The 22,102-nt window shown below is 42.0% G+C and overlaps 1 protein-coding gene and 1 pseudogene across 1 annotated transcript; both read right to left on the reverse strand.

Annotated features, from left to right (window-relative positions):
- Nucleotides 1-544: 544 nt before the first annotated feature.
- Nucleotides 545-3,747, reverse strand: LOC109875383 (uncharacterized). Its single transcript, XM_020467728.1, has 4 exons — nt 3,705-3,747; nt 2,551-2,595; nt 2,135-2,259; nt 545-1,828 (listed from the first exon to the last, which is right to left on the reverse strand). Exons 1-4 carry the CDS (start codon nt 3,745-3,747, stop codon nt 545-547), a joined length of 1,497 nt encoding a protein of 498 aa, XP_020323317.1.
- A 14,732-nt stretch (nt 3,748-18,479) lies between these two features.
- LOC109875384 (apolipoprotein D-like) lies at nt 18,480-21,305 on the reverse strand (annotated as a pseudogene).
- Nucleotides 21,306-22,102: the final 797 nt, after the last annotated feature.

Consider the following 22,102-nt stretch of genomic DNA (forward strand, 5'->3'; position numbering starts at 1 on the left):
AGAATCTAACCAGAGGAAGGGTTTGAGGTTAATAGGTTTTTAGAAAAGCTATGAAAACAACATTAAATACACTCAAGAGACACTATGTTCACAATACACTAGAAATAGACAATGTACAACCATAGAAAACATACATAGGCACAGATTTGCCTAAGACAGTCTTCAAGTATGCTAGCTTCCCCTATTCTACAAACACATACATTTTCTAGAGACAAGCATAGTATTTAATGCACACCTTTCACATAGTCTTCTATGGGACCATAAAACTTAGAGGGACTCATGTTGGGTTCCCCACATATATCACAGACGGCAAAATAATACACCTTCAGGTACTGTAACTGAGCGAATCTGATTCACTATTGCAGGTATGGATTTTTCTGATGATAAGACCCTAGTCATCCTGCTTTAGCAGTATTTGACCATTAGAGATGTGTTAGCACCTTGGGAGGACTGAGTGTGTGTATGTATAACATATGAACTTGTATCACTTTCCTCCGGTTCTAGCTATTTAGATATAGCATCTCGTTGAGATTTGTGTTTGTGTTTACTTCTTCCTGTACTGATCCATGGCCATGTAGCTTCTGAGGAAGTCTTCAAACTGTGGGACGGCATACTCGGGGGCAGCATCCTGCTGCACTGGCTCATCCTTGGCCGCTGGTTCTGCTGCGGCGGAGGCATCCTCAGCACGACGCAGGCGGCAGCTGTAGTCGTACTCGGGGTCACAGTCAGGATCGGGCAGGATCACGCCACTCTTGTGCTTGTCGGCCTCAGCGGTGAGGGGAGAAGGGGCAGACATTCCATTGCAGGTAAAGTCATAGGGGTGGCATTGGGGTGCGACGGGGGCGTTGGGTTCATCACTGGCCTCCAAGGGCGTGCAGCCCTTATCGTAGTGCACGTAGCAGTCATGGCCCTCCTTGGTCTTCCCAAGGACGCCCAGGCGGGAGTGGATCCGGTACTGGGGCAGCATGGGGGGAGCCTTACGGAGGGAAGTGGCGGCACCTAGCAGGCAGAATGGGTCATAGCGCGGGTCACACGCCAGAGGGCCGGGCGCAGGCTTGTCTTTGGGTGTGTTCTCCAGGACAGGCTTGGTGAGGCCGGCCAACTTGGTGGCAGTGAGGGGGTTGCAGCCCTTGTCGAAGAGGGGGTTGCATTGCTGCTCCTTGGGGGCTTCCTTGGCAGCGGGAGATGGGGCCGCCATGCTAGCCATGCACAGGGGATCGGTGGCCGGGTCGCAGGTGGGGTACATGTTGTAGAAGCTGGAGGGGGCTTTTTTCACCAGCTTTGGCCGGCAATAGGGGTCCTCGGTGGGATCGCAGCCCAGGGCGGCGTAGGACGGGGCGGGTCCAGGAGCGGGCCTATAGCCATAGGCGGCACGCAAGTGGTACTGCAGACACTCGGTGTCATCGGGGTTGCAGATGCGCAGCAGCTCCATCTTCTGCTCGGCGGTGAGGAAGGGCTCCAGGACTGGGGCATAGTAGTAGAACCCTGTGGGGGTCTTCTGAGGGTGCGGCGGGAGGGGTGTCAGGACAGGCACTGGGGCGGCCTTGACTGTGGCTGGGGCGGCAATCTTAGGGATCATGGGGAAGGGGCAGTAGGGGTCGATATAAGGGTTGCATACTTTGACTGTGGCGGTCTTGACAGGCACGGGCATCACCACCTTGGCCTTGGGCTTGCTGGTGGACTCGGCGATGCACTCTGGGTCGTCGGAGTCGGCGCAAGCCTTGTAGATAGCACTGAGGTGGGTGAGGTAATGGGTGAAGGTGGGACCCTCCTCGGAACGGTGCTTGTTCTGCAGGTAGGTCAGGTACATCTTGTCCAGGTGCTCTATCTATAAGGTGAAGACAGGGGAAAGACAAGACTCCCATCAGATCCAGACCTTGGTTCAAATGGTATGTTTGATTGAGCCTGCCTGGAATGCCAGCTGGTTGAAGTTCACTTTTTTGACTATTACATTGTGCAAGGAAAGCTCAATCAAGACTGTTAAAACAGGCCAATGAAGATGGTACGGGAGGCAGGTGCCGTACAAAGTGCCAACGAAGTGAAGTGTATGTGCAGGATGAATATAAAAGGTAAGTGTCAAACCAAAAGTACACTCACTAAAAACAAAAATGATTGTGGAATGTTTGCCACTCACCCCTTCCTGGTTACCAGTATCCATGAAGAACTTGTACCATCCCCAGAAGTCAGGAAGACGCTTGAGGACAGGAATGGGAACGGTAAGACTCCTCTTGCTGCGGACATCACTGGATACTGCAGATGCTGGAACAAGAGAGAGAAATACAGCACATATTAAGAAGAGAATGTGGACTCCAAAAGTGCCATATTAGAGTAAAGAAACACCAGTACACCAGTACACAAGTATGTGTGAGTACAAGACTTAGTATTTGTGTATGTACTGTAAGGATGTGTGTACATGCATATAAATATCACAGTAAGTGAGTTTGCTGGTAATGTCTGAAAATATTTTGATATGACATACTGTCCAGTAGTATGCATGCTAATATCCATGTTCCCCTTGTTGTCCCCTACAAACCAGTCCCCCTCACTCACCCTCCTTCTTCGCATTCTGCCTCACCGGGCCGGCCCCCAGAAACTCTGTAAAACAACAGTAGGGACATGAGTCGACAGGAACCAGATGTTGTGTCCCCCAGATGAGGTAAAATGCTGGCTCTGCTCGACCCCTGGGAGTGCACGGCAGGAGACGACCCTTAGAGGTAAAGCCCAGGCCGCATTTTTCCAATTAACCTAAAAACACACGGCGGCAGGCACACATACGCACACACGCTAATGCATGCAAGCGCACAGACACATCACAACATACATACATATTCACACGTACACACACCTAGACACACCCTTCCAACATAAATACATAACCCCCCCCCCCCCACACACGCACACACAGACACCCACACTCCAGTCACTTTGATCAGGATTGAAGGGCCTGAGTTTGTGTGCTACTGCACGGGGTTCCACTGGAAGTCAGTGGAAACGGTAAAACTACAAAGAGCATTGGGCAGCATGCCCAAACCCCCCCCCTCTCACTCCATCCCACCCAATTAAACCTCAACTGTAAACTAAGATGTTTAGGAGTGGAACATGTTCCGAGGTTCGGTACACCGTGTTTCCATACATTAAAAGCACCAGGGGTTTCCTTTCAGATGTTTACTGGCAGAAGGGGGAAAACGCCCCGTCAGCTAGTTCAGGTGTGGTGAGACGTCTGCCGGGCCTCACCTTTACTAATGATGCTAAAGTGCCGCTCCAAGGCATCAGAGGTGTACTGTATGTCTTTTTATGGTGGGGTTGTGAAAAAGTTCTGATTACATAAGAAGTTGTATGTTATGCCCCTATGGCTGGCAAGTTGTCATCTACAGTACATGCATTGGTTGTATCTAGTGTGTAGGAACAGCCCGTCGTTTTAGTGACATTGAAAATAAATGATTGTGTACTAACATCCATGTGTGGTATGAATTACAATCTACTTGTACAATGCCTTTGGTCAACTGTAAAGTGACTGATGTAAAGTGATCTATTTTTTATTTCGGTCAGACAATCAGTCAAGCATGTCTTTCAGAAACAGTACAATAATGTACAGAGCAATGACTGCGTGGAACTCCCATCTCCCATTTATAAAGCAATACCTCATAGTACAACGCCTCTCCCCCAAGTTGACCTACTTGTTGTGTGTATTTACTGACAGGTACGTGTAGCTGATAGATGCACACCCTCGCACACCCGCACGTTCATGTTTATTAAATGTGTGTAAATTGTCATCTTTTTCATTATGTCGGACCCCCAGTAAGACTAGCTGTTGCCATGGGCGTTGGCTGATCCGGATCCTAATAAAATCAAATACAAAACAGAAAGTGCAAGAGAACAGAAGTCTCACTCACCTGGCAATAACACTACAATAATTCCGGTGGATATGAGGGAAAACATTAGCCTTCCTGTCCGTGCCATATTCTGCTTTATCTGTTTCCTGAGGGCAAAGTTGGGAATATTCAGTCTTTATAAGGAACAATTGGGAGGGTGGAAGTTAAAATGGGTGAAGCTTTATACACATTTTCATGAATAAACATTAAAGAACTTTAATAAATGAATATTTCCTCATTTGTGAACATTTCTAAACATGTATAAGCATTTAAGCGTTACAATTCATTTAGAACGTCATATATGCAATTTATATTAAACATTTGTACAGAGATTTATAAGCATTTATAACGGCTTATTCAAAAGTTAGTATCAAATGTAACAATTGTGTTCTCCTTTCAGCACGTCCTGCACCATTTAACAATGATTTGCAAGTCCCGAACGCCTCCCCTACCGCACCAAATGTCTGCTTGTGTACGGTCATGTAAATTCATAAACTTGTTTATTCAGGCCCAAGTAGTGGTCCTGTCAAGGGTCAATAATTAAAACTCAAATCATTTTAATTTGGTTGTTCTATCAAGGTTGAACGTTGACGACAGCTGAACTTGGAGCATTGCACTAATCATAGAGCACCAATGGCCAGTAACTTCTCAGCGAGGTCAGACTAGACCATAGTTTCTCTTATTTTTAAAGTCTTCAAAGGATTTGAAACTTAGAACATGTAAATGTACTGATATCCTATGTATTCCAGCTATTGGCTTTACCCCTGATGGAGGGATTGACTTGACAGAATATAACTTTACTTATTTATCTGTTATCATGAAAATACATCTTCAGCTTCCCTCCCAAACCAACAACTGAATCATTGAAGATTCTCAAAAGTAAACTTTGCATGTTGTTACTGACTGACACTAACATATCACACAAATAACTTGGTACAAAATAAGCCTAGCTTTAACCATGGTGAAGTAAACCATTTAGATTAACTTTAAAAAAATAAAGTATACATTAGCATACATTACACATTTATAAGCACATCATTGTGTTGCAACCATCACATTATCAAACGTTGTAATCCATGACTTACCTGTTGTTCAACTGAAGTTCTGCCCTCCTGGGACGGCCTCAAGGAGCCAGTGGCTCTCTGGGTTGATTGGTTTAGTGGGTGTCGCTAACCGAGCTGTGTGTACACCCTACCTCACTGCTCCCCTGTATGGGAGAGGAGCGCAGGGTATCATTTTTAAAGAGCCTCTTGATCATTAAAAACAAAAGGCATGTCGTACGGCTCGAGCATGCTGTTACGCACTCCAGGATTGGCTCTTTCACCGCTGGCTGACTGACCAATAGGGGGCCTGTAATTAACCGCACTGAACAGCAAGACCCCTGGATTTTTTTTAAAAACAGATAAACGAGGTGTAAGTTTTGATGTATAGCTTATTTATTGACACCGATTTGGAATTTAGGGTTAAGATGTGAGGCATCTGGATTGCTCCCAATAACAATCAACCAACAATGTCTTTGGATAGAATGGCCATTATTATGGATCTTGGAGCTGATTCGGGCAGCATGATTCTCTCAGTAAACCCTAAAACCAGTCAACTTATCTCTGTGTTGAGTCTGGAATAACACGACGAAAAGGTCCTTCACTCAGCCTTACATCTAGCATACTTTCTACTAGTATATACCTCTATGTTCTGTGTCTCCAGCAGGTTTGTAAAGACAGCCCTAGTCATTAGCTGGTCCTATATATCCCACTGCACCAATCTTTCCTCTTACACTGTATTTCCTGGAAACACTAATGAAGTAGAGGCCTTTATTACACACTGCACACTGCCAACTCAGCTCTGACTGGTGCCTGGGAAAAGGCCACGTAGAACCAGGTCAGTTCCGCTGGTCTCATTGGAATCAACTTGAAAGGCTTTATGAAGCCTATAATGACCCTACAGAAGACCTTCGTAGACGCTCCATAAACCATTCATGAGCAAATGTTTTTCTACATAGAGTGCGTAAAAAGGGCTATTCTACATTTGCATAGTATATAGTATAGAATATGGATAATCAGCTAAGTGAAAACAGTACATGCTCAATATTCCCCTTAAACGATGCATTTTGCATAGGTCAATGAACCAGTTGCCTTGAAAAGAACTATAAGTTAATAGTACCATAATATAAATATGTCAACATTTTATATTCTTGGAAAAATCATGGCAAGTGATGTGTGTGCAAAGCCCATAAAGCGGTTTCATACCACTTGTGGAGAAAAACAAATCATAAAAAACCAGACCCTTGCTGTAAAAATGATGAGGCCCTGCCTCCACTCTCATGTACAGTAAGCAGTTTTTCATCTGTGTTCTCTTGCATGTTCGTATGTTGAACTACATACCACCAACAGGAGAGGAATACATACATTGGGATCTAATCAATGAGGTGAAACATTCTGAAATATGCAGCTAGAAATGTAATGAATAGAGGCGTCATGATTATCTAGGCTTACATGGCAGACAATCATCTGTTCTACACAATGTTCTATAATGTTCTGTGCTCTGCACCCTCCTGAACAGACCCATCGTCATCCACACTTGATTTAAAAAAAGTATATTTGTGGACAGGAAAACGGTTCATTCTAAGGTCAGGAAAGATTCCATTCCTGGATCTGGAACATCTAAATGTGTCCTATGCAATAAATCACAGTACAGTAGGAGCACTCCATTACACCTTATTGGTCAAATAGCCCTTACACAGCCTGGAGGTGTGTTGGGTCATTGTCCTGTTGAAAAACAAATGATAGTCCCACTAAGTGCAAACCAGATGGGATGGTGTATTGCTGCAGAATGCTGTGGTAGCCATGCTGGTTAAGTGTGCCTTGGATTCTAAATAAATCACTGACAGTGTCACCAGCAAAGCACCTCCTCCTCCATGCTTCACGGTGGGAACCACACATGCAGAGATCATCCGTTCACCTACTCTGCGTCTCACAAAGATACAGAGGTTGGAACCAAAAATCTCACATTTGGACTCATCAGACCAAGCACAGATTTCCAACAGTCTCATGTCCATTGCTCGTGTTTCCTGGCCCAAGCCAGTCTCTTCTTTTTATTGGTGTCCTTTAGCAATGGTTTCTTTGCAGCAATTTGACCATGAATGCCTGATTCATGCAGTCTCTGAACAGTTGATGTTGAGATGTTTCTGTTACTTAAACACTGTGAAGCATTTATTTGGGCTGCAATTTCTGAGGCTGGTAACTCTAATAAACTTGTCCTTTGCAGCAGAGGTAACTCTGGGTCTTCCTTTCCTGTGGCAGTCCTCATGAGAGCCAGTTTCATCATAGCGCTTGATGGTTGTTGCGACTGCACTTGAATACTCTTTTGAAGTTCTTGACATTTTCCGCATTGACTGACCTTCTTGTCTTAAAGTAATGATGGACTGTAGTTTCTCTTTACTTATTGAGCTGTTCTTGCCATAATATGGACTTGGTCTTTTAACATATCATATCTATCTTCTGTATGTCACCCCTACCTTGTCACAATACAACTGATTGGCTGAAACGCATTAAGAAGGAAACAAATTCCCCAAATGAACTTTTAACAAGGCACACCTGTTAATTGAAATGCATTCCAGGTGATTACCTCATGAAGCTGGTTGAGATAATGCCAAGTGTGTGCAAAGCTGTCATCAAGGCAAAGGGTGGCTACTTTGAAGAATCTCAAATATAAAATATAATAAATAATAATCATAAAATAAACACTTTTTTTTGTCAACTACATGATTCCATATGTGTTATTTTATAGGTTTGATGTCTTCACTATTATTCTACAATGTAGAAAATGTTTTTTTTTTAAGAGAAAATCTTGAATGAGTAGGTGTGTCCAAACTTTTGATATATATATATATATATATCAGTACATACATACATACAGTCAAGTCCAAAAGGATTGGCACCCTTGAAAAAGAATAGCAAAAAATAATATACAATAAATAAAAACACTGAGCTATAGTGTATGCTAAAAAAAAGTTAACTATATTTTTTATTTATCCATTATTTTACCAGGTAAGTTGACTGAGAACGAGTTGTCATTTGCAGCAACGACCTGGGGAATAGTTACAGGGGATGAATGAGCCAAACTGTAAACTGGGGATTATTAGGTGACCATGATGGTTTGAGGGCCAGATTGGGAATTTAGTCATGACACCAGGGTTAACACCCCTACTCTTACAATAAGTGCCATGGGATCTTTAATGATCTCAGAGAGTCAGGACACCCGTTTAACATCCCATCTGAAAGACGGCACCCTACACAATCACTGCCCTGGGGCATTGGGATATATATATTTTTTTAACTAGAGGAAAAAGTGCCTCCTACTGGCCCTCCAACACCACTTCCAGCAGCATCTGGTCTCCCATCCAGGAACTGACCAGGACCAACCCTGCTTAGCTTCAGAAGCAAGCCAGAGTGGTATGCAGGGTGGTAATGCTGCTCATTTTATACTAATACCATTTTTTTTATTCTAGATTTTGTTAAACAAGTAATGCTTTTTTTCTCTCTAAAAGATAGGGGTCAAATGCAGAAAAGAACCCTAACCCTATTCTAAACTATGGTGGTGGATCTTTGAAGTTCATGGGATATTTTGCTTCCACTGGTTCTGGGGCCCTTGTTAAGGTCAACGGCATCATAAACTTTACCCAGTATCAGGACATTTTAGCCAAGAACCTGGTTGCCTTCTGCCAGGAAGTGGAAACTTGGCCGGTAGTGGATCTTCCATCAAGACAATAAACCCAAGCATACATCAAAATCCACAAAGAAGGATCTTGAAACATTCTGTATGGAGGTATTGGCCAAGATCCATCCCCATGTGTACTCCAATCTCATAAAATTATTTTCAATAAGGCTCAGTGCTGTTATCTTCAGTGCCAGGATTGTGGGTTCAATTACCAACAGGGACCAGTACAAAAATGTATGCACTCACTTCTGTGCTAAGTGAGTCAAATATATTGAAAACAGGGGTGACAATTATTTTGACCCCTGTTGCTTAATGTATTTTTATTACTTGTTGAACAAAATCTTTTTCCCCTAATGTATTTGTATAAAATATTATACTTTCCCCATTTTTATAGTTCAGTATCATCTTTTTTGTTCATCTCTATCAAGGTTGCCAATAATAATGGACCTGACAACAGTATATACACTACATGACCAAAAGTATGTGAACATCTGCTCGTCGAACATCTCATTCCAAAATCATGGGCATTCATATTAAGTTGGTGCTATAACAGCCTCCACTCTTCTGGGTAGGCTTTCCACTAGACAACGGAACATTGCTGCGGGAACTTGCTTCCATTCAGCCACAAGAGCATTAGTGAGGTCGGGCACTGATGTCGGGTGATTAGGCCTGGCCTTCCAATTCATCCCAAATGTGTTTGTTGGGTTTGAGGTCAGGGCTCTGTGTAGGCCAGTCAAGTTCTTCCTCACCAATCTCGACAAACCATTTCTGTATGGACCTCGCTTTGTGCAAGGGGGCATTGTTATTCTGAAACAGGAAAGGACTCCTCCAAACTGTTGCCACAAAGTTGGAAGCACAGAATTGTCTAGAAAGTCATTGTATGTTGTAGCGTTAAGATTTCCCTTCACTGGAACTAAGGGGCCTAGCCTGAACAAGATCATTATTCCGCATAAACCAAACTTTACAGTTGGCACTACGCATACGGGCAGGTAGCGTTCTCCTGGCATCCGCCAAACCCAGATTTGTCCGTCAGACTGCCAGATGTTGAAGTGTGATTCATCACTCCAGAGAGTGCGTTTCCACTGCTCCAGTCCAATTGCGGCTAACTTTACACCATTCCCGTCGACGCTTGGCATTGCGCATGGTGATCTTAGGTTTGTGTGTGGCTGCTCGGCCATGCAAACCCATTTCAGGTCCCGACAAACAGTTATTGTACTGACGTTGCTTCCAGAGGCAGTTTGGAACTCGGTAGTGAGTGTTGTAACCGAGGACAGACTATTTTGACGCACTTCAGCACTCGGCTGTCCCGTTCTGAGAGCTTGTGTGGCCTACCACTAGAGGGCCTACTCCTAGAGGTTTCCACTTCACAATAGCAACACTTACAGTTGACCGGAGCAGCTCTAGCAGAGAAGAAATTGGACGAACTGACTTGTTGGAAAGGTGGCATCCTATGACGGTGCCACGTTGAAAGTCACTGAGCTCTTCGGTCAGGCCATTCTACTGCCAATGTTTGTCTATGTTTGTCTATGTCTATTGCATGGCTGTGTGCTCGATTTTATACACCTGTCAGCAATGGGTGTGGCTGAAGTAGTCGAATCCACTAATTTTAAGGGGTGTCCACATACTTTTGTATATATAGTGTATATACACATTTTTCTCCTTAACATTTATGTAAACTCCGGAGACCAAAATCACACAGGATATCCATCCTAAATCTACTATACCATCAAGCCCCACTGTGCCCATATACAGTATGAGGCTATTACTAACAGACTTATTTGTGTCATTACAAATAATTTAAGTGATTCTTTGCTAAGCCCCATTCATCATCTGCAGTATGTTTTAGGGGGCGACTGCATTCAAGTCTCGGGGATCATCTCGTATATAATTAAGCTCTGAATGCCCGACGAACAGGTGTTCTGAGAGAGACAGTCATTTACAATCCAGCATGGAAGTCCATTGAAGCTACATGAGCATGACAGCAACTCATTATTTTAACATTCCAACATATAGTAGAATGCCTGGAATTTTTTACGAATCTTGCAACATCTGGTGCCAGGCAGTAGCAACGGAAAAAAATTAACTAGAACTAGCACCGCTATTTGGCTGAATGGAAATTATATGTCATTAGAGCTGAAATAGCTAGTTTGCCAGATAGTCCTGAAAAATGAAGGAAAAAAAAGATGTACATGTCCAGTACTGTATATTTGCTCATCCACTTGTTCATTCAATCAACTTATTCACAAATTCTACAAAAATAAATACATCCATAATCTTCCTCACCGGATATCATTGTCATCAAAAAGGTCTTCAAAATCTGTGGAAGAAAAAAAAATACATTTTGAAGAATCCGGTTTATATTGAATTGACACAAATGATCAGTTCTAACAGACATTTTCCGGGGAGAGGAGTGGGTCAGAGAAATGCACCCTGGTAAAAAGTGAAGGACATTCTGGGATGTTTGTGTGCCCTTCCTGTGCGTCTGTGTACGGTTTGTGAGGTCAGAGGTTGATCGTATAGCTCTGTACAAACATGCAAACATTATCCGACATAGTTTGTGTATGGGTGCCATTCAGAGGGTGAATGGGAAAGACAAAATAATTAAGTGCCTTTGAGTGGGGTATGGTAGTTGGTGCCAGGCGCACCGGTTTGAGCGTGTCAAGAACTGCAACACTGCTGGGTTATTCATGCTCAACAGTCTCCCTTGTGCATTTTTATTTAACCTTTATTTAACTAGGCAAGTCAGTTAAGAACAAATTCATATTTACAATGACGGCCTAACTTGGCCAAACCCCAGACGACACTGGGCCAATTGTGCACTGCCCTATGGGACTCCCAATAACAGCCAGATGTGATACAGCCTGGATTCAAACCAGGGACTGTAGTGACACCTCTTGCACTGAGATGCAGTGTCATAGACCACTGCACCACTCGGGAGCCCTATCAAGAATGGTCCACCACCCCAAGGACATCCAGCCAACTTGAAACAACTCTGGGAGGCATTGGAGTCAACATGGGAAAGTATCCTTATGGAGTCCATGCCCCAACGAACTGAGGCTGTTCTGAAGCCTTCTGCAACCATAAGAACCAATAATAATTACATTATTTTATCAAAACCGTTTAACCTTCTTTTTTTGCAATAATCACTGATATGGCTTTCAAGTCTGTCTATGAAAACGCAATTTTTGTTACAAATTTAACAAGAACCATGCATAATGCACATTCACTAATAATAACTCACTTCTTGTAGCAGATATAGAAAATTAACACAGGTCGCATAATCGCGCAAACACAAGCCCACGTGCTAGCACCCTACCTTCTGAAAAAGTTGGTCGCAGATGTGGGTGACCAGCGTTTCAGCCTCCTCCTCAATGAGTCCACGGATGTAAGTGTTTCTAAGTACCTGGGGGTTGTGATAAGGTACTTTAGTGACACCAAGCAGACAATTGTATCAACATTTCTGGGGCTTGTTGAGTTGGAGGGAGGAGATGTCAAATCTAATAGCCCGTGCTGTTGTGGCTTTCCTCGAGAAGTGTTATCTTACCAAAGAGAAACTCCTGGGGATAGGGACTGACAATGCCTCTGTTATGACGGGGATTAACAATGGGGTCCATAAAGTGCTGAAGGAGGAGTATGGCCTCAAACATCTGGTTCTTATTCGCTGTGTGTGATGCCACTCTCTGCAGCTTGCTCATTTGTAGTTCTAAACATATTTAGGGTGTGTTTTTTACTCACGTTTTGTCTCTCCCACGACGTTATTCCTCTCTCCTACAGCATCCATCACCATTACATGCACATGGCCAAGTATGCAAATTAGGTGATGACGTCATTTAGCGACTTCGAGCGACTTTTAGGACAGCCAATAGCTACTTTCCTTACTGAGGAGTTGGTAACACTGCCCTGGACTAAAGAGGCAGACAAATAAGAAACGTGCTAGACCCGTCATTAAATGACACATTTCTCAAGGTAGGACTATCACAAAGATATTATCAAAGACATCCTCCTGAGTTATGACATCGGACAGTATTGAAATCTGACATGTATGATAACGTTTTTGTGATCTAAAAGTCATAATTGTATTAACTTCCAGTGTAGTGAGAGCGACTTTATCACAGTGCTACGTTATACCGGCAGGATTTCTTTGTGGTTTTTAAGCTGATATCCTGCAATTCTATGCATTTTGCCATGGCTTATGCTCTGTTCTTTTACTCAAACATAATAACAAAATTTATCTTTTACTCAAAAGCAAACTATTAGCTGCATGGAGAAAGTTGTAGAATTGCAAATTGGCTTAAATGCTAAAATTTCTCTACACTGCCAAGATGGGGGCCTGACGGGACGACCGTGCTTATTGCCAGACCCACCATCTAAACCTTGCAAGGTAAAGTAAAAACTCAAACCAGTCCATGCATCAATACTGGTATACAGTCAAATACGGTATACCGCCCAGCAATGTTCTCTCAAAAAACATTCGGGACTGAGCAAATTTCAGGTCTGCTGAACGCAAACTAGAACCTTGTGAAAATTCTGTGCAACTTCCAGCATGCGTTTACTGTGAACACTGTAAGTGCCTGTATTAGGTTACAGTTTTAACAGTGGCCATGTAGGCTACTGTGGCTATTTGATCATAATGTAGGCCTAGCAGAGTGGCCTACCATCAAAAACAATAGAGAAAATGCATCACATAACATTTTAACATGGAAATAGCCTACAGTAACAGCCAATGTGTGGTGTTCAATGTAGGCCTACATTCCGTGAGACTTTTGGAGAAAAAAACATGCCGGACTTGACATGAACCTGTTTATCCACTTGTCCTTCAGACAAGAAGGTGAATGAAAAATGTTGTTTGATGCAAGAAACCGCTTTACAAAATACAAGGCATTATTATTCCCAAATCATTATTACAGAGAAACAGACAAATTATGCTACCCTCTGCTTATTGGCCACTTAGCATATTCATGCCTGTCTCATGCTGTAAACACAGGTCCATATGGCAATGGTCTATTTGCATATAGGAGCACAGGTTTGTGTAGAGGACTAGCTGAGTAGTGCATGTCAGCGGAATAGAATCCTACTCCGATTTGTTCTGCCTACAACAAAATCTCTTGCAAATATTGTGTTGATTTGATCACAATTGCCACAGTATAGGGAAACGTTGATAGTTTCAACAGGGAAAACTCTAGAACGGTGGTCACTAACCTTTTGAAGATCACTTTGAGTCAAAATGCAACCCGAGATCTACCACTCAGATTTGGTTTAACGTGACTTTAAAACAAATAAGCCTAAGCAACATGAACCAATTAAAAACAGTACTGTAGCAATGAGGTTTGTGTAGTAAGCTACAGACCCAAGACATTATCAACACATATTGTCTTTGCCTGAATTGCCCTGCCAATTCACTGTTGTTCAGGCAATTTTTTAAATATTATATTTCAAAAGTTGAGATAAGCTATATGATCACAACGGTAATAGAGCCATTGTTGTATTACTTGTGAAGCACAGCTGAGTGAACATACATTTTTATTTTTTATTTTACTGTGTTAATGGTGCCTGCATCTGATGGCCAGTCTCAGCGGAGGGAGAGAGCAGCAGACTGAGGGTCCGCCTCTCAACATCCCTCCGCTCACCCTTTCCTCCGCTGACATTGACCAAAAAGGGACACGTCTTCCAGCTGATGGCAAAACTCGAGTCGCACCGCATTATTTCTGCCTCATGGACAAAACATGTTGTTACTCCTATGAACAGAGAAAGTGAAATATTCCCTCGATATTGAAACTGACCCAATCTGCTAATAATAACAGCACAAGCCTATAGATACATGTTCCTACTCATTCATTTACTGCTGCAGTGCTTGTTGTAGCGCTGAGTGGAAATAGGAAGAAAGTGATTTTTAGAGCTTATACAAGTGTTGAATACAAGGTGCTGACAGGGCTGAGTAAGAAACATGAACTCACTCGTAAAAACATCATCTCTTTGCTGTATCCGTTGACAGTCTCTCTCTAGTCATGCTTTTAAACGTTTTGAAATCTCACAGAATATGCCATGCTGTTGTGTGTTATTTAATGGAGATATAATTGCAGAATTAATTTGCATAACTGCGTGGGGCTACTGTGGTGATCATGTAACGTAAATAATCACACTTTTTCCAGTATTTGGGAGCATGACTGTAGGCCTTACATTAGGGATTTTGACAGTTGTATTAGTGAAATCCATTCTGTATGCAGGTTTGTTATAGCTATTTCCATTGCACAACACTTTTCTCTATCAGCCACTGCACAGGCTTCTTCAACTGTTTTGGGAAAAATGGATTTGAGGCTATATTTAGAGGCCTGTGAGCTAATGTGCAGGATACCTCTTTCTGTTTTCCCTGACTTATGTGGTTTTTATACTGTGTTATACTTTTTCGTGTAGCACTCCTCACAGGCCATTTGGTATACTTTTTGTTTGTTGGTGAGATAAAACTGCCAAAACTCCAAAAAGGTATTATTGCACATCAGAATTGCAACACCAGATTTGTTCAAGCCTAAAATCCTGGTCTGTAATCGTAACATGGTGTTTGTATGTTCACAGATTAAATGTCACGTTTACGTTTCATGTTTCACACATGGCTTTTCTTACAATCATAACAATTTACGTATTGATTTTCTTACAATCCTAATGATACGTACGATCAACCGTTTGGCAGGTATCTCGAATCAATACAATCGTCTAGAAATGCCTTGGGAATTGATCCCAATCAACAGGTTAGTGACCACCGCTCTAGAAAGTTGAGTGAAATTCAATCTCATGCTTCTTTCTCTCTGTGAGCTGATATTTCTGGCGACTGCGCACAGTTTTGAGGGAACTTTGCCGCCCAGCCCTACTGCAGACCCGTTACAACTTCATTTTACAGCACAAAGTGATTTCGTCCCTCTGTGTCAAGAGAAAGTAGTCGTGCTTCAATTCTACAAAATTATTTAGTATGTTTTCATGTTGAGAGCTCTAAATCACCGAGATGAAATCACAATTGCTGAAATTGCTAGACTGTCCCTTTTAAATATACCTTCTCCATAGCTCAGAGTGAGAGGAAATCAATTATTTGTCTAGATAGGTCAGAAAATGTGACACGTCACTCATATCGTTATTTGTTGTATACACATATTTAGCAAAGTTATTGCAGGTTTAGTGAAATGCTTGTGTTCCTATGTCCAACAGTGCATTAATACCTAACAATACACACACATCCCAAAAGTAAAATAATGGAATTAAGAAATATTAGGACAAGCAATGTCGGGGTCCGGGGTATATGTGTGATGGGATGTGTAGACAGTATATGGACAGAATAGGGTGGCAGCGTAGCCAAGTGGTTAGAGCATTGCACTATTAACCAAAAGGTTGCAACATCAAAGCCCCGACCTGACAAGTTACCAATCTGTCATTCTGCTCCTGAACAAGGCGGTTAACCCACTGTTCCTAGGCTGTCATTGAAAATAAGAATTTGTTATTAAATGACTTCCCTAGTTAAATACATTTATAAATAGAATATGTAGTATCTGAAGAATATTACATGTACAGCAATAGTTAAATAGGATAGGTCTTCACTAGAATACAGTATATACATGCGTACCTTTCTCGGATGTCATATTTTGGTTCATAACTGGTCAATTAAATACCTTTTTCTGATCACTAAAAATACATCTGGAAAGCATACTTTTATAGTCAGTACACAACTTGTCCATGACGTCACACTAAAGACGCCTCAAAGACTATGTAGTGTACCTTTATGAATCATGCAAATTTTCTTCAGAGTGGAAGCCCTATCAGGTGAAAGGCGACTATGGCCCTGATCCAATACTTGACCAATAAGCAGACAGTTGAACAAAAAAAGTAAAAAAACAAGGATGCAGCAGCATCACTTTCTCTGGTAGTAGGATATATAGATCAGGAAGATTCTAATCTCATAGGGATTCCTGAAGCATTGAGCCTTTCCACCCAATTATGTCGAAAATAGGTTCATTATGAGGCTTTGATCAACACGGTGTAGACTAGTGGCACCTGCTGGTCAAAATAATTTAGAGCAGCCAAATTATTGTAGATGGCGTCCCACACACTGCGCAGCGTGCACAGAGTAGCCTTTTTGTCTTCTACCGAAACCAATACCAAACCAATCAGGTGGTTGTTTGACGAAACAAAGCTTCAAACGTCATTGATCACATGCTTCTGATAAAGTGATACAGGCATCGGCACACTGTTTCGAAGTAAACTGCTTATCGATTTCGACGCATGCTCAGGAGCTCCGGGGTATCTAACAACATCACTAAAACGTGGACCTAGAAGCCAGTTCCACTGCTGGTTTTAATTATTCTCCTCAGATCTAGGACTGATTTAGATGTAGGACACAACGTGGGAGCAATTCGTTATCTGTCAGAACAGACCAGCAGTACTTGTTTTATTCATTGTTTTATTCATTTTTTGTTTTATAGGTCAAAGTGTTTCATATATTGTGCTCCTGAGTTAATGTTGCTGATCAATTTGAATTTTATTATTATTTATTGATTATAATTAATTTTATTTTTCAGTATCAAATGGTCAAAAAAAAATTACAGTTTAAATAAGGATTTTATATTTTTTTTCCATTTCAGGCAAATTGATGCACTTTAAGTCTTTTCTGTTACAGACTAAAAATCAATGTTAATAAAGTTATTCTTTGTTGTAAGTTGATCTATATTTCTTTCTATTTTCTTTCTTTGTTTTCTTTAATGTTAATAATGATACAATGTTATGCAGAGGTGTACTTATAACAATTTTATAGACAAATTATACTATTTACAGTCGCGACAGAGAGTTGGGGGGTGCGAAATGTTTACTTCTTCCTAGAGGGGGTGTAACAGAAAATAATTGAGAAGCACTGCGATACAGTGAGCTCCAAAAGTATTGGGACGGTGACAATTTTTGTTGTTGTTTTGGCTCTGTACTCCAATTCTGTTGGGGTGTTGATAGAATAGTCTCCTAACCTTCAGAAACTGGACACATGAATGTTGTTGCAACGTTCCCATGAAACGTGTCTAGAACATTAATGTTGAATATGCTGAGAACGTGGTAACCATGTTCGGGGAAGTTCTGGTCTCTTGGACACAGTCCTCGCATTTCACTGGAACATTCCTATGAAAACGTTATTTAATGACCTAGTCTCAGGTAGCCATACCTCCAAGATCACATTGTTGTCATGCCTCCCTTGGAGGTCTGGAGAACTTTGTATTACCAAAACGGTTAGTGGATGTTACATTTCAAGAACCCTCCCACACATGCCCATTGGTGTTACGTGTTTTGTTCGTCACTGTTTTCAGACTGGGTAGGACAAATTTTGCAGAGACTTGTTCCTTCCATATGCCATTTTGGAAGAAAACCTGGTGGAAAGCTGAATTCGGTTTGGCCAGAAGTGTGCTCTATACACAACATCGACAACATATTTTGATGAGGTTTTAATTGCCAATTTTGCACTGTTGCACTTACTACACTAATCTAGTGAGCACCGTTGGAGCTCCGACACCAGCAAGGCATTTGATTGGTTTGACGTGTTGCGAGGCGTTGCTGAATTACAGCTGGTTCCCACCCCTATGTAGCTATTTTTCCCCAGGGCCTGGTTTTCAACAAGGCTAGTTAATGACCTAATGAGACTCCCAAAGGAACATTATCTAAAGTTGTGGGAACATTTGTTGTTAGCTGGGTAGGCACCTCTGTAAAGGACCTCACGCTGCTTGCTTAGTGAGTACCACTTCCTTCATATTTGGCACACACAGAAGCTAGAATCCAGGACCCCGGCCTTGCTAGCACGTGACAACCCTCCAGAAATGTCTTACCTGTCTGTGCCACGCGAAAAGATAACTATTCACTGCAGCAAATGGGGACACTTCAGGCTGAGGAAGACGTTTCACACATTCACATGTGCTACATACACATTGACCATAGTTGCTGGAACCATGCTGAAAAGAGCTTTAGGTTAAGGTTGGTACAATATTGTGAAAATGCTGTGGTGTCGGACCTCACCGTAAGAGTAGCTGATGCCTAAATTGGCTGGGTTCTTCAAGTCCTCGGTGACTCCCCTCAATAATCCTTAGCTCTTCCTTTCTGTCACATGTCACAGATAAAAAGGATCAGATTAACGTCAGAGGATGTCAACTGAAATTAACTGCATGTCAATTGTGATGAATTGCATTCGTAGGCCGACTAGTATGAAAGTGCAAACCACATTGTTCAGGTTGTCTGTGACACAAGCACTTGTCTGATGGATAAAAGTGTATGTAAGCAAGTGGTGCATTTAAGAAACTCACAATATTTCAGAGCTGACCACTCGAATAGTCTGATCAGCCTTCATTGAGAAGTTGGTCTCGATGTATCTCCCCTTCTCAAACTGGGCTGGCAGTTTGCTGATTTCAAACCATCTTCCCATGAACTAGAACATTGGGTAAACAAACATACACACTCAAAATTCTTTAAATCTCCATCTTTACCTTTAGTTTGTTTTGCTTTTGTGCACTTTAAGTTTCTTTCTGTAATGAAGTTAAATAAATGATTATTATCATGAAAATATCACAGCAAATGTCACATACTACCAGGGCCGTAACTACATATGAGGACACCAAGGTCTAGGCCTCAGTAATAATATAAAGAAAATAAATACAGAAATTAAACAATCTGGTGTCAACTTAATGTTGGAAATGAGAAAAGTAGAATGCACAAGGTGCAATTTCAAAACTTGGTTGTGCATCAGCAGTTTTCCTCTTGTTATGCCACTCACTGACAGTCACTCAATAAGCCCATCTCAGTAAAAATACATGACATTGTTAAATTAGTCTAGCCAGATATCTAAACTTAGTAGTAATCATCATGGCCGAATTACCGACTGGGCACGCAGGGCAAATGCCCAGGGACACTGACCTCCAGAGGGCCCCTATTGATTTTGTTTGTCAGTCTCACTCAGATATTATATTACCATGGCATGTAAGTCACTAGACCCTTTCAAATGCTCTAACGCCCTAACAGATCCACGGAATACACAATCACAATTGCACTACACACTGCCCTCACCCACCTGGAGTGCACGAGGGCAGTGTGCAGTGCAATGCAAAAATGCATATGTGAGAATGCTGCTTATTGACTACAGCTCTGCTTTCAATTCCAAATTTACCACAAAGCTCATGGCCCTGGGACTGAACTCCTCCTATGCAACTGGGTCCTGGACTTCCTGACGGGCCGCCCCCAGGTGGTGAAGGTAGGCAACATTACCTCACCCCACACTGATTCTCAACAAGGGTGACTCCTCAGTCCCCACCTGTACTCCCTGTATACCCACGACGGCATGGCCTCACACAGTTCCAACTCCATCATGAAGTTCGCTGACGACACGACAGAGTAGTAGGCCATGATTACCAACATCGATGAGACAGCCTATAGGAAGGAGGTAGGCACTCTGACTGCATGGTACCAGGTAAACAAACTCCCCCTCAACATCAGCAAAACAAATTGGCTGATTGTGGACTTCCGGAGGAACCAGGCTGGGTTTGGGCTCGGAGCTCAAGAATTTCATTTTTATCCTGTAATTACATTTGTAACCCTGTACATGTGACTATTAAACTCTAGACCTAAAATCTAAATCTAGTGTGTAGCGGTTAATTATATAGCTACTAGGCTATATGTGCTGGTAGATCGACTGAGGTGAATGAAGCTTCAGCAACCAATGTGATAAAGGGTATTCTTTGCTTGCTTCTGCTGTTTTCCAAATAGCATTTTTGAGTGTTTAAATTGTATAGAAATGCAGTAATTGGCAGGTAGAGATGTTGGATCTTAATTTGATCACTCTTTTTTTTGCGGAGAATTTTCCTGCACCGCAGCAAATGCAGATGAGATTTGCGATTTACATGAATTCACTGAAAACCCACACTAACACACCATCATATTAACAGTATTTCACTGCTAATGTAGTCTAATTTTAGCCAGCTAATAATCTAACTACAGATCAAGCAACATTATGGACGGGCCAGGGCCAGAAGCGGGCTAAAGGGGGCATTGTGCACCCTCAGTTTTAGGAAAACAGATGCAGAAAGATAATGCCATTCATTCAAGATTTTCTGTAATCATGGTAGCATGGCATCCACATTAATGTAGAAGTGTTCAGAAACATATTATATTCTTATTTACAGTATAAGTGACTCCAAAATGACATAATACATATAATGACACCATACACAATATTTTCTATTAGGCACAGCATCATCCAAAACACAATCAAAACAAACTGCAAATGCATCCAACAAGTTTCTCGTCTCTAGCTTGATGTAGTCATTGTGTAGTCATAGTCATCTCAAATCCAAAATGCTGAGTATAGAGCCAAATTAAAAGTTTTAGCTTCACTGTCCAAATAAATATGTAATAAATCCCACCTCGCCGATTTCAAATGCCCTCTTAGTCACTTTTCCTGGCACCAGGCCTGATTATAGACTAAATGTTCAAATACTGTTGCTGCAGGATTATTTTGCTGTGACAATACTGGTCAAATTAAGATCCTATATCTGTATAGGTACATTGTCTGTGCCGACAGGTCAGGCAGGGGAGTGATACCTTTTTCATGCTGAAGGCAGGCTGGACGGCTGGTTCCGGACAAGGCCCCCAGTGGGGTACCTGGGCACTGATGAGGGGTATGAGGAGGAGAGGCAAGACGAGGGAAAATGATGGCTTCATGGTCACAGGGGCAGCCATCACCTGAAAATAATTACAATCAATCAGCAGAGAGTTCAAGTTAAAAAAAAAAGCTTCAAAAATATAAATTGTTTCCCTTTCAGAGGCACAAGAAGTAAGTCCAGGATTAGGCATAATTAGGGTCTGGGAACTGGCCCTAGGAAATCACATTGTGACAATTATTTTCATAGTCAAAGAAATTTTTTATATATAAACAAGGTGAGATGTTAGCTGGGTAGGCACCCCTGTAAAGGACCTCACGATGCTGTTTTTAACACAGACTCCTTTTGTCGGACTGTATTCCATATAAGGCATCCAGGCCTTATGAAAGTTGCCCGGTATAACCTTAATCTAGTGATAACTTGACATTTCTGCCATCCATTGTGACGTTGCGGGAGGATAACCAACCTTCCAATTAATGGCAATGCATTTCTTAGATGCTTGGTTACACAGTGTCGTTTGATAAGAGGCTCCAGTATCAACATTTACAAGCAAACAAAAGCAGGGAGAAGGGGAAATCTGTAGACATGCTGAGATAAAAGACATACTCTGCCAGAATTTAGCCAGCCTTCACAAGACCATAACTTATGCAAACATGTCCCCTTTTGTGTTTTACACCTCCAGCAGAGGAAGGACAATTCTAAGTGCATGTTATTGAGTTACACAGGCATATAGTACGATCTATGGATGGTCTTAAATTGCAGTCATTTATGTCTGAGATTATATGAACATGACTGGGCATTTAAACATATCTCTATCCATTCATCGTCATCAATAGCGTCTCCCGGCTCTTTCTCACA

This window comes from Oncorhynchus kisutch, linkage group LG30, assembly GCF_002021735.2.
Source record: "Oncorhynchus kisutch isolate 150728-3 linkage group LG30, Okis_V2, whole genome shotgun sequence".
Lineage (NCBI taxonomy): Eukaryota > Metazoa > Chordata > Actinopteri > Salmoniformes > Salmonidae > Oncorhynchus > Oncorhynchus kisutch.

Excerpts from the sequence above, each read along its gene's own strand:
- LOC109875383 (XM_020467728.1), bottom strand. The coding sequence starts at position 3,747 with ATGAACGTGCGGGTGTGCGAGGGTGTGCATCTATCAGCTACAC. Across the intron at positions 2,596-3,704 it reads TGTGCATCTATCAGCTACAC|AGTTTCTGGGGGCCGGCCCG; the intron begins GTACCTGTCAGT and ends GTTGTTTTACAG. Across the intron at positions 2,260-2,550 it reads GCAGAATGCGAAGAAGGAGG|CATCTGCAGTATCCAGTGAT; the intron begins GTGAGTGAGGGG and ends CTCTTGTTCCAG.